This window comes from Astatotilapia calliptera, unplaced genomic scaffold (genome assembly GCF_900246225.1).
Source record: "Astatotilapia calliptera unplaced genomic scaffold, fAstCal1.2 U_scaffold_116, whole genome shotgun sequence".
NCBI classification, from domain to species: domain Eukaryota; kingdom Metazoa; phylum Chordata; class Actinopteri; order Cichliformes; family Cichlidae; genus Astatotilapia; species Astatotilapia calliptera.
The window spans coordinates 15,965-28,797 of NW_020535637.1; the positions used below are offsets into that span (position 1 = coordinate 15,965).

Sequence of the window (12,833 nt, forward strand, 5' to 3'; positions counted from 1 at the left end):
AACACCATTCTTGATTGGCCGGCTGCTCCTGGGAAGGTTCACTACTGTTCCATGTTTTCACCATTTGTGAATAATGGCTCTGACTGTGGTTTGCTGGAGTCCCACAGCTTTAGAAATGGTTTTATAACCTTTCCCAGAGTTAAAGATCTTAATGACTTTGTTTGTTATTTGTTCCTGAGTTTCCTTGAATCGTTGCATGATGTCTGGCTTTTGAGGATTTTTTGGTCTACTCCACTTTGTCAGGCAGGTCATATTCAAGTGAAACTAAACTCAGCTTTCCAAAAATGTGAGACACTACAGCTAATTTATGTTAAAACGAGGGGGTGGGGCACTTTTTCATACCGCTGTTGCTCTGTCAGAAAGCCAGAGCTGAAAATAGTACGCAAGAAATGTACTACTTACTACACAATAAACTAACATAAGAAGCTCTTCAAATTATTACAGCTTAAAACAAAATTTAGCTTGATATATTTATTTCTTCAGTATGATCAAATGGACACGCAAAACAGAATATGGGATGAACTGACACAATGTAGCTTTTCTTCTTTGCTGGAGAATTGAAAATATCGTCAGTCATGTGCTTTGAGGATTTTTTAAAGCCATCGTGTATGTTCTCAAAATTTCCCCTTATTAATATTGCATACAAGTTTCTTTTTGTTTATGTATAGTTTGAATCCTTTGCATGTCAGCGTTCCTTTTTAATGCTTCTTTGCAGTCTTATCGGTTTCTACAGTATCCCACTGAAAAAGCGAAAGGCGCCTTTTGTGTGTGTTCTTTCAGGTCTGCGATACTCCCCTGAGGCCAGCATTGTCATTCTGGGCCAGTTTAATCATCGTATGGCTTCGATTCAGATAAAGGAAAAGATAGAAAGAGAGCTAACAGAGTTACTGGTTGGAGCCACCATGTTACATCTCTATTGATTCTATTCCCCGTGCAGCAAGAGACGAGCTGGGCTGTTGCATTTTTTAACAAATCTATCCTCTGAAGAAATCCTGTTGGATTTTGGGAGGTTTTCTATGCTGGGCTTAATGCAAAAAGAGTAAAGCCAGATTTCATGCCTTGAGACTGAGTCTGCCATGTCATAAATAAACCTATTTTCTGGCTGCAGATGGAACTGCCTGCAAGCCAAAGACCATGACAAGGTTTGGTTTCTTTCATACTCTTTGAGTGAACAGAAAGTCCCATACAAGAGAGGGAGGTTATGATTTTTAGTCTGTACAATAGCACTGAGCCTCATTCCCACATAACCATAACTGTTTAAATTTGTTTATGCACACATAAAGAAGGAGAAATTCTACTATTCTTCAATTGTTATTTATGGCAAGGCCAGGAGGTTCTTTTAATGACAAGAACATTTGAACTGTAATCATCAACCAATCATACCGTTTGAATTGCGCATCCCTTATCTACAGTTTCATCTATAAAACATAGAGGTCAGAGGGCCCTAAATAGTCAGAAAGCAAACTCCATCACCTTCAAAAATCAGCATCAGTTGACAGAACTGCTTCGCATGCCGATGTTTGTATTTGGTTTTGTTTTTGAGAGTTTACGAAAGACTGAAAAAATTTAACTTCATGATTTCATCAGAGTTTTATTGGCTTGGGGCAGGATACTTCACATTTTTCAAGGATTACAAGCAAAGGGTGCAGAGTTTCAAAGACTGTTCATTTGCCTTGCAGGAACAAACAAATTGGAATTGGTGACCAGCATGTTTGGAATGCTCCCACACTCAGACTAAAGGATATTGGGACCTCTACTGCTCCACTTATTTTTCAATTGTTAATCCAGCTCTCATGAGTTTACCTGGAATTGTAGCAGCCCTTTAATATTCACATAGGATTGAATTATGTAGATTAATGTGACAGGAAATTGTCAATAAGGGACCAAAAGCCCTTATGTAATTAGAATGTTAGCAAATCTTCTCAGGTATGCTTAAGTGAAACTACCATGGGGAATCAATTCCTTAATAACTGCCCACTATGAATAAGATATTCAGATATTTAAGACTGTGTCAGAAAAGTGTCAGGATGCAATCTTTAATCTGAAAGAAATAAACCCATAAAAAATAATAATAACATACAAACATCCAGTGCTGCATTAGCACACTGTAGGTGCTACACTGCTATAACTTTCTGGATGGAGTCTGTGCTTTTTGTACCAGCAGCATGTTATGTTGACATAAATACATTTATAACAGTGAATATATTTCATGTCAAGAAGATAAGCCAAGATGGGATCAAGCCTTTCCACAATACAAAGGCTAAGGACTCAAAACAAAAAGGGTTAGCACAAGTTTGCAGTTAGCTAGCTGCACTTTAAGTTTAAACCCGTTTAATATAAACTGTGGTTACATTAGGCTAGACTTAAATCCAGTCCAGCTCAAGACTACAAATATTTGCCATCCTAATCTAAGTTTTTCTTTTCTTTTTTTTAAATGCACAAGCAAAGGGTATTTGTACAGCTAATATATCCAAAATCAAAGGTTGGACCTTTTAGCTGCCTGTTCTCTCTTTTACTCACACCTGTTATTAATGCTTTGGGAAATATGAATCAAATGTTTCAAAGGGAAAACTTTTTTATGCATGCTGATGTGGCCATAAATGGGATTTTCATTGTGGGTGGATATTCTTTAGTAAACTGTATGAATCTCCACCTGCTTAATTAGAGAGTGTTGTAAAAAAAAAAAAAAAAAAAAAAAAAAGAATCACAACACGGCCAGTCAAGGGTTTGTGTGCAGTTCAGCAGATGGTGTATTTATATTTAATCGCATTGTTCCTGTGGGTATAATGACACCTGGAGCGGCCTTACTGTGTAAAACAGATGTTGTCTGTTAACTGCTTTCCAGTGATGACAGTGAGTGATATAAATTATGTACATTGTTATTAAAAATATGTTTGACCTGCCTATTACCGTCTTTATTTTTTTAATAGAATATATTGTAAAATCAAATGCAGGAGTTAATGGATTTTAACCCCACTTACTATTTTATCATGTTATACATGTTTTTTTTTCCTGTTGAGCATGAGACAAATGAAGCCATCACAAGCATTTGTGACCGTTTATTACATGCATGCTAGCTAACAATACACGCACTGATATTCATCTAAATCCATTTAAGCTAAACATGGAATTTTTCCCACAGCTAACTAAGTCCATCTGGTGCTGACATCATCGGTGTAACTTTGTGCTGAACATTGGGGGGGTCAAGATCTCTGTCTAAATAAATAAATAAATCTGGGTAAATTCCCAGATGATTAAACATTGCAACTATTTTGCTGGTAATACCTGAAATGAGTAAAGAAAATCAACAGCCTATTTATGCAAGATAATTCATAATTTTATTGGGGGGGTTATATTGCTTGGGTCTGATTATTGGGGGGTCATAACCCCCCTAACCCCCGTGGAAATTACGCCCCTGGCTGACATCCAACCAAACTGTAACTAAAACAGAAAATAATAAAGTAAATCTTAAAAATAATAAGCTAACTAAGTTAAACGAGACACAAACCAAAGTCATCTGGATGAAAGATCAACAGAACTGCTTCCTACTTCAAACCTTATTCTTTATATTACCTCACATGACTTCTTAAAACCTTTCTGGCACAGAGCCCCTCTGCCAGAAAATCCTAAAGGCAAACTTCACTACTACATATCAGTTTTCCTCACTTGTTAACTATGGGCACCATTAGCTAAAAAGATTTGAGAAGTCTCTGCTCACATTGAAGTCACCCTCTGCAGAAAATCCTTCCCTCCCGCCCTCAGCCACCTAACCAAAATCCTCTAGATTTAGTAAAAACTGGGTCAGGCGTGCCCTTAATGATGTTCATGGACAGATGGGATGGACTGGGGCTTATACTGAAATATAGGTTTTGAACTCTAATATGACTCCTCTGTACATTTGATGCCATAGTGCAAGCACTAGCCCATAGCTAGTGACCAAGATATTTTTGCTCTCACTCAAGCAAAATGGTTATCTTAACCATGGATGGTACGAAGCTTGTAGTGGACTTGATAGTGAGCTCCAGTGTCTTAGTTTTTGCCATGAAGACATTGGCACAATATGTTGTCCCGAGAGATCCACTGCTGATTAGGATTGTGCATGCTCTCCTGATCATTTTGCAGAGATGAATCAGAAAATGGTACCAAGATAGCAAAACATCTGATGATTGCAGCTTAGAAATTGGATTAATTGGACTATACCTAAACAGTAACAGTGATACTGAGTGATAGTAACTGCTGATCACCACAGGAGCTGAGAAAGTGTTTAAAATTTAAAAATGATGCGCATTAAATCAATTACCTGGTATACATATCACCAGTTTGTTGGCCTGGATATATGGACCCAAACCAATAATGCATTTCCTCACCCATGTTATTATGCTGCAGTATAAACTACAGTTTGGGGTTTTAGAAGCCTCTTTATAGCCAGATGGGCAGATATAGGAACTAAACTTTGAATAATAAAGTGCAAAGATTTTGATCCATGATTTATTTATACACATGTTGCATCCGAGGAGACAAACCTTTGTTTTTTCTTTTTCAAAAATACTTCTTCAGGCTCTCTGGGGGTCTTTTAACGTTTTTGTTTAGACATTGGCTGACTTTTATCTAATTTTCTGTCCAGTCTTGTGCTTGACTATTCTCAGGGGAACGTTTTTTGTTTGTTAAACCACTTAACTCTAACCTCTGAACCATTCAAGCATAAAGAAAGCACCCAACTCAAGAGATGAGTCATTTTTTCCACCAACGGCTTAACAAAGAACCAATTTATAAGGCTCTTTGTTACCTGCAGGATGTAAGAAAAACACATAATTGATTTCAGTTTGTTTGAATCTACCAAAAAATGCCAAGGCTAACACCGTTTTACAGGCATTACAATATTATTTTTCTGCTGTTCAGGCCTCCATTTCTGGAAATGTAAAAATAAAGATCATTTTTTGAGCTTGACCACTCTGAGTCCAGTTTTTCTCTGTCGCCAAAAGAATTCAAATGAACGGAATTTAATAACACCAACAAGCTGATTCCCAAAAAGCTATTATATATATATGTATATATATATATATATCGTTAGCTTCATAGCATAAGTGCCTAAGTCATTTGACTTAGTCAAATGACTTAGGCAATTATGCTATGAAGCTAACGATATATATATATATATATATATATATATATATATAGCAATTGAATAGTATCTGATAGTCATGAAATTTAAAAAAAATCCAGCAAAGACTTTACACATGATGTCAGAAATGCATCTGGCCCTAGATCCACATTAGCTGAAACAGCCATCAGAAATCACCTCAGTGAGGATGAGCAAAGGCATCAGGACAGAGGTAAAGCAGTGAGTGTCTACAACCTGTAAAATCAGCCAGTGGTGTTAAACATCTTGTTCAAATTGGTGGAATTGCTAAAGCGTCATTAAAGTATTATCTAATTTTTATTCAACTTCTTGCATTAGCTTAAAAAAGTCAGGCTCTGTTAACACTGCAGCACAACATCTATACACACTGTGCAGTGACTTATCTGCTTGTCTGTTCTTATAGTCTTTAAATCGAAGACTTAAAAAAAAACCTCCACAAAATGCAAAATTTAAAAAATAAATAATGATTAAATACCACTGGATATGTACCACAGTTTTCCTTTGTAAATATTTCCAGGTACCAGTTTTAACCATCACGAGTAACTGGTATTATCAAGCCATTTACCTTTCCATTTCTGTAAACTAACAAGCAGGTTAGCTCACAAGGACTTGTTCTTTTTAATCATCAGTCTTCAGTGAGTGGGGGCTCAGGACTGTAAATATATTTAGTCCCCTTTTCCAGAAACAACTTTTTAAATGAAAACTTGAAACTCATGCTTGTTAGTTAAACCCACTCAGCTACTACAGCTAACACTGGGCATGTGCTGAAACACTGCTGTAGCCCTTTGTTTAGTCAGAAAGCCACTTAGTCAGAAAATCAGCCAGCTGACCAACACTAGCGCAATACAGAATAATTCGTATAGTGCTTTTTGGGCTGACATAAAATTTGGCAGATGTTCACAGCTGGGTCTTTGTGGGTTTTGATGACCTTATGACACCTCAACTATTCTAACTGTGAGGTTAACAGTTATGCCTGTTTGTGCTTTGTTTCTACTGGACTACTTGATCAATTGGAGCCAAATTCGCAAAATCTCCATGCTGAATATTCACAGGCACTTCATGATGACTTCCACTGAGTTAACTTTTTATTCAATATTTTTATTCATTTTATGCAGTTCTAGTTGTACTACACTTACCAATCTGCAAAGCTCTTGACACTTCCATCAGCTTCTGCAGTACCCGAGACGACACGAGAGAAAGACAAAAATAAATATACGATGAATAATAATAAATTAGAAAAATGTCCATAGACATTTCAAGATGGCTCTAAAGTAGTGAGACTTGTTATCCCTGTTAGATAACACCTCCCACCCCATGCAGCACTGAGCAGCTCCTCAGTGACAGGCTGCTGCGCCCATGGTGTGCGAAGGAGAGATTTCGGAGGTCTTTCCTCCAGCTGCTGTCAGACTATGACTATGTACAAGAGCAGTGAACGTACACATGTGACTACACACCCACATGTCAGCACACACTGGGGTCTGTACATATCTGAATGTATACTGAATGAACACTAAACACTCTTAACATCCAACTATTGCACTCTTATCTAGTAACTGCTTTTTATTATATATTAACTAATTATATATTTACATATTTTTTAAATTGCATTTAGGTTTAGGAGAATTTTAACACAACGTTCACAGCGTTATGACATATTTAAGCTAGCGAGGAATGTTTCTGTTCCAACTGAAACAAAAGAATTAGAAGTTCGTTGCCGTTCACCTGTCACCATTACATTTAAATGTACATAATAATAGCACCACAGTACAACAGTGTTCAACCACACTTTAATTAAGCTCTCCTCCAAATGTAGTAGTTTTGGAAGCTTTTGGCTCAAACTGAAGTCGACCTGAGTATTCAGGGTCATCGCTTCAGAAGGCTGCTGGTATTCCTCTGAGGGGAAGTGTTGAAAGATGTCCGTGAGGGAAATACTACCACCAGTCTTGTTTACCTCAACACTTGTACACCTGATTGACTCCAGGATTCTGTCATCTGTACACCTCTGCAGAACAAACTGCTAAAACAGTAACAGTCTTATCTCATTCTACTTAGTTAATACATAGCTTCCAGCAAAGACAAGTGTGTTGTGATTGCCAAATATTGTTTGAGCTGAAACAACTACCATCTGCACAGAGTAGAGGTAATAAGATTTGTAGGCTGGAGTGAAGAAGTCGGCCAATAAATAGTTGGCTTTTGCTGGCTCCATAGTCAGATGATCAAAGAAACAGGAATTCAAGCCAAAGAGTAAAGGGAGGTTGATGATCTGTGTGGAGTTTCTCTGGCGGTGACTGAACAGCACAAAGCTATTCTGTCAGTGTCTGTGAATGAAGTTTGTTCCTACTGATGCTGCTGGTTGCCTCGGTATCAAATGCAGACTGTTAAAAGCAAGTAGGTCTTTCTGTCTTGGGCTTGTAAATAAAGCTACTTGAAACACAATGTAGTGTAGTCCATAATATATATAAAATGATTTGCAGATAGCCCACTAATCTTGAACAGCTGCTCATCCTGGTACATGTTTCTCTCTGACTTCATAGTAAAGAGAGTTAGCCTTTGTGTTTACAGTAAATGGCTTTAAATTGATAAAACTGCAGATTCAGACACAATTATCCCATAAAAATGTGAAGTGTTTTCAAAAATAAATACTTTTTCATTTCTTAGAAAAAATTCTTACACTTGCAGATTTCTGGCAGATATAAAAACTGAGAAGAACACCAAGCATTGTCTTAGACACCCCTCCCAAAAACCAGATTCCTCCATCTCTGTAGAAGCTCTGCTACAGTTAATATTCACCACTCACTACAGTGACTAAACCCCTTCCTCCTGTTGTTAGTTTGCCCACAGTACTCTCAGAAATAATCTTGATTACAACTCATTTTTCGCTGTTATTAACTCACTCGCGCCGCTAGAAACACTCAAAGTTTAGATATGATGTTATGCCCCCTGTCCTGATCAACATCCCAACGCAATTTTATCACAAAGGTCTTGAGAGAGCCTGTTATACTTGACTGACTTCTTTTTTGTCTTGACATGTCATAGGAATTGTCATGGCCTGGGTCTAGGGACCCAGGGCTCAGGCATTTTCGGTGTATGTTTATGTTTATGTTTTCCGTGTGTTGTATTGGTTTGCTCTCCATCTCTCCATGTGTCTCTGTGTGAGCTTCCGGAGGTGTGGGTTCGCTGAGGAGACTGCGAACCCGGAAGTGGTCTACTCGAGAGACGGCCGCACCTGCCGCTCGTCGTCCTCTGCCAGCTGCAGCAGATTACGCTCGTCTAGGAACGGCATTTAGGACTGCAGCTGAGCTGAGGCCGACGCTGGATCCTTGAGTCAGAACTCGTCAGTACTGCCGTGAGCTTTTACGTAACCTCCGCGGAAACAGATCCCCTGCTAACCCCCTGCCTTTTGTGTTACCAGGAATCGGGAGCGGAGTACGCCTCTAAAGTCACGGTGTGGGAATTGGAGTTTTTTGGAGTCGCCACCTTTCACTTCTCACGGACATCTGCACTGTGTGGGATTCAGGGAGAATCACCACGGGACCACAGTGCTGGGATTTTGTATATAGTTGTGTGTTTTTCACCTCCTGTAAATAAATCCACTGTCCTTCACTTAGAGTCTCGCGTTTGGGCCCTGCTTTCACTGTCACTCCACGGTCTGCCATCGCAGCCCGTGACAGAAGGATCCAGCCACTATGGACCCAGCGGACTCACCGCGGAAGCGCAGCTCCCGTTTTGACGGGACCCGACTAGTGCTTGGAGGGCCTCCGTGCTGCCGTTCCTCGCTGGCAGCCTACCCTTCGGCCCACTCGTCTGCTTCCTCTCCGCGGACGCCTCGGTCTCGCAGAGAACGCCCTAGCCGGTCCCGGGAGGATTACTATGAGCCTGACAGCAATCAGCTTACGCCCGCTCAGGCATTCTATAAGATGCTAGGGATTATTCTCGTGCCACCCGACACACCCAGCGCTCCCACATCACTGCAGGAGCAGCCACATCAAATTCCGCCCTCGTCACATTCCGCCAGCTTCATGAACACTACAGCTCGTGTTTCTCCGGTTTGGGAAAATAGAAGTTTTCGTTTTAAGAGCGATTATTCTCCCATAGGTTCAGAAGACTGTGCGCCTGACGTTCTTTCAAATCCAGGAATCAAGACTGTTTCGTCTGGAACTCTTTATTCTGGGGCTATGTTTGTTCAGTCAGCTGATCAGCAGCCACCTTCAGTTCGGTTTACAGCGCCACGTCTGGACCCAGCGGTCTCTGAGGAGAGGCTCAGGGGGGAGGTTATGGACAAGGTTTACCGCATGTGTGAGTTGTGGTGGGAGAAGCCCACGGAGGGGTTGCGTCGCGCCGTGGAGAGGCGGCTGCAGGGGATGCTGTTTGAATTCCCCTGGTTGGTGGACTCCCTTAATTCAGTTGTCCTGGACTTCCTGCTTTCCACCCTCCACCTCCACTCTCCTCCTCAGGCTGCTCACCGGCCCGGACAGCTGGTGGATTCACAGCCTGAGACGCCGGCCCCGACGTCTACATGGAAACGACGTTCGCGCCGCCGGCGTTCCTCACCGCAGCCGCCCTCCCGGACATCTCAAGAACCGGCTGTGGTGAGTAATAAGGACACTTTTTCATTTCTCACCCCATCTTCTTTTTTGTTTTCAGTGGATGGTGACGCCGCTGACGCTGCTGCAAGCCGGCCTACAGTACGACTAGCGTCGCCTCATTCAGCAGTCTCCATGCCGCTGGCGGCTTCACCATCTGTGGATGTAGCGCCGTCGTCATCTCATCCGCATGTAGTCACCCCTCAGCCATCTTCTTCACCGGCTCTGCCTTCACCTTCCCCGCCTGCGTACACCGCATCACCATCTTCGCCTCCGGATCATCCATCTGTGACTGGAGCGCAGCCGGAGGTGCCCGCACGGCCAGCTGTGGGGCCCTGCGAGCCGGAGCCGGAGCTCATCGAGCGGGAGCCGGAGCTCATCGAGCGGGAGCCGGAGCTCATCGAGCGGGAGCCGGAGCTCATCGAGCGGGAGCCGGAGCTCATCGAGCGGGAGCCGGAGCCCGCTCTGCCCGAGCCGGAGCTCAGCGAGCCGGAGGAGCTCGGCGTGCCCGAGCAGGAGCTCAGCGAGCGGGAGGAGCCCGCGTCGCCGGCTGTGGAGCTCAGCGAGCCGGAGGAGCTCGGCATGCCCGAGCAGGAGCTCAGCGAGCGGGAGGAGCCCGCGTCGCCAGCTGTGGAGCTCAGCGAGCCGGAGGAGCTCAGCATGCCCGAGCAGGAGCTCAGCGAGCGGGAGGAGCCCGCGTCGCCAGCTGTGGAGCTCAGCGAGCCGGAGGAGCTCAGCGAGCCAGAGGAGCTCAGCGAGCCGGAGGAGCTCAGCGAACCACCAGCAGAGGAGCTCGGCGAGCGGAAGGGACAACCGGCGCTGCCAGCCGAGGAGGGGCTGGCGCTGCCAGCCGAGGAGGGGCTGTCGCTGCCAGCCGAGGAGGGGCTCTCGCTGCCAGCCGAGGAGGGACCCGCTCAGGCGGAGGTCAGCGAACCGGAGGGACCTCCACGTCTAGCGCGGCCTCCACGCCATCCACGTCCAGTGCGTCCACGTCAGCGACCGGCTCGTCATAGACCATGTGCCACGCCTCGCTGTTGCTCACTGGAGCAGCGACGTTGCCATCGGACCCGTGGCAGGCCACCAGAACCGTTCCGCCGCCACCGGACCCGTGGCAGGCCGCCGGAGGAGCAGCGCCGCCGCCACCGGACCCGTGTCAGGCCACCAGAACCGTTCCGCCGCCACCGGACCCGTGGCAGGCCGCCGGAGGAGCAGCGCCACCGGACCCGTGGCGGGCCACCGGAACCGTTCCGCCGCGGCTGCCGGAACCGTGGCCGCCCGCCGGAGCTGCTGCGTTTCCATCAAGGGGTTAGAGGTAGGCCACCTGAACTGTTTTGCCGCCACTGTCTAACCCGCGGCGGGTCCCGCTTGTTTTGCCATCCTGCGGGTCGGCCGCCGGAACTGTGTTTGCTGCCGCTGGACCGGGGGATTGGACTGTTGAACTGTGTTTTTCTGTTGTTGCTTTGTAGTGGCTGTTTAGCGGAGTGGTTTTGGGGCCCTCCGTCCTGGACCTCCCGCCGCCCGCCCTGGGTTGGTTGTACTGTTGTTTTTGGTTTGTGTTTTTGGGTCGTCGGGAGCCGACCCTTAGAGGGGGGGTACTGTCATGGCCTGGGTCTAGGGACCCAGGGCTCAGGCATTTTCGGTGTATGTTTATGTTTATGTTTTCCGTGTGTTGTATTGGTTTGCTCTCCATCTCTCCATGTGTCTCTGTGTGAGCTTCCGGAGGTGTGGGTTCGCTGAGGAGACTGCGAACCCGGAAGTGGTCTACTCGAGAGACGGCCGCACCTGCCGCTCGTCGTCCTCTGCCAGCTGCAGCAGATTACGCTCGTCTAGGAACGGCATTTAGGACTGCAGCTGAGCTGAGGCCGACGCTGGATCCTTGAGTCAGAACTCGTCAGTACTGCCGTGAGCTTTTACGTAACCTCCGCGGAAACAGATCCCCTGCTAACCCCCTGCCTTTTGTGTTTCCAGGAATCGGGAGCGGAGTACGCCTCTAAAGTCACGGTGTGGGAATTGGAGTTTTTTGGAGTCGCCACCTTTCACTTCTCACGGACATCTGCACTGTGTGGGATTCAGGGAGAATCACCACGGGACCACAGTGCTGGGATTTTGTATATAGTTGTGTGTTTTTCACCTCCTGTAAATAAATCCACTGTCCTTCACTTAGAGTCTCGCGTTTGGGCCCTGCTTTCACTGTCACTCCACGGTCTGCCATCGCAGCCCGTGACAGGAATTGTGGAACCTCAAACACAGGTGTGTCCCACAGATTGAGTCGGCATGAAATCCAATTTTATCCATTTAAAACAAACTCTACAACACAATGAAATGTGCAAAAAGAGAAGAGTGAATAATATCAAGTTACTACAGGGAGTGCAGAATTATTAAGCAAGTTGTATTTTTGAGGAATAATTTTATTATTGAACAACAACCATGTTCTCAATGAACCCAAAAAACTCATTAATATCAAAGCTGAATGTTTTTGGAAGTAGTTTTTAGTTTGTTTTTAGTTTGAGCTATTTTAGGGGGATATCTGTGTGTGCAGGTGACTATTACTGTGCATAATTATTAGGCAACTTAACAAAAAACAAATATATACCCATTTCAATTATTTCTTTTTACCAGTGAAACCAATATAACATCTCCACATTCACAAATATACATTTCTGACATTCAAAAACAAAACAAAAACAAATCAGCGACCAATATAGCCACCTTTCTTTGCAAGGACACTCAAAAGCCTGCCATCCATGGATTCTGTCAGTGTTTTGATCTGTTCACCATCAACATTGCGTGCAGCAGCAACCACAGCCTCCCAGACACTGTTCAGAGAGGTGTACTGTTTTCCCTCCTTGTAAATCTCACATTTGATGATGGACCACAGGTTCTCAATGGGGTTCAGATCAGGTGAACAAGGAGGCCATGTCATTAGTTTTTCTTCTTTTATACCCTTTCTTGCCAGCCACGCTGTGGAGTGCTTGGACGCGTGTGATGGAGCATTGTCCTGCATAAAAATCATGTTTTTCTTGAAGGATGCAGACTTCTTCCTGTACCACTGCTTGAAGAAGGTGTCTTCCAGAAACTGGCAGTAGGACTGGGAGTTGAGCTTGACTCCA

The 12,833-nt window shown here is 44.3% G+C and overlaps 1 protein-coding gene and 1 long non-coding RNA gene across 2 annotated transcripts; both read left to right on the forward strand.

The window, feature by feature from the left end:
- Nucleotides 1-7,808: 7,808 nt before the first annotated feature.
- Nucleotides 7,809-10,736, forward strand: LOC113017389 (uncharacterized). Its single transcript, XM_026160538.1, has 3 exons — nucleotides 7,809-8,474; nucleotides 8,553-10,207; nucleotides 10,720-10,736. Exons 2-3 carry the CDS (start codon nucleotides 8,827-8,829, stop codon nucleotides 10,734-10,736), a joined length of 1,398 nt encoding a protein of 465 aa, XP_026016323.1. The 5' UTR covers nucleotides 7,809-8,474; nucleotides 8,553-8,826.
- A 170-nt stretch (nucleotides 10,737-10,906) lies between these two features.
- Nucleotides 10,907-11,882, forward strand: LOC113017390 (uncharacterized). Its single transcript, XR_003271474.1, has 2 exons — nucleotides 10,907-11,613; nucleotides 11,692-11,882. It is a non-coding gene; the product is annotated as an uncharacterized LOC113017390 (long non-coding RNA).
- Nucleotides 11,883-12,833: the final 951 nt, after the last annotated feature.

Coding starts and splice junctions, on each gene's coding strand:
- LOC113017389 (XM_026160538.1), top strand. CDS start 8,827: ATGGACCCAGCGGACTCACCGCGGAAGCGCAGCTCCCGTTTTGACGGG.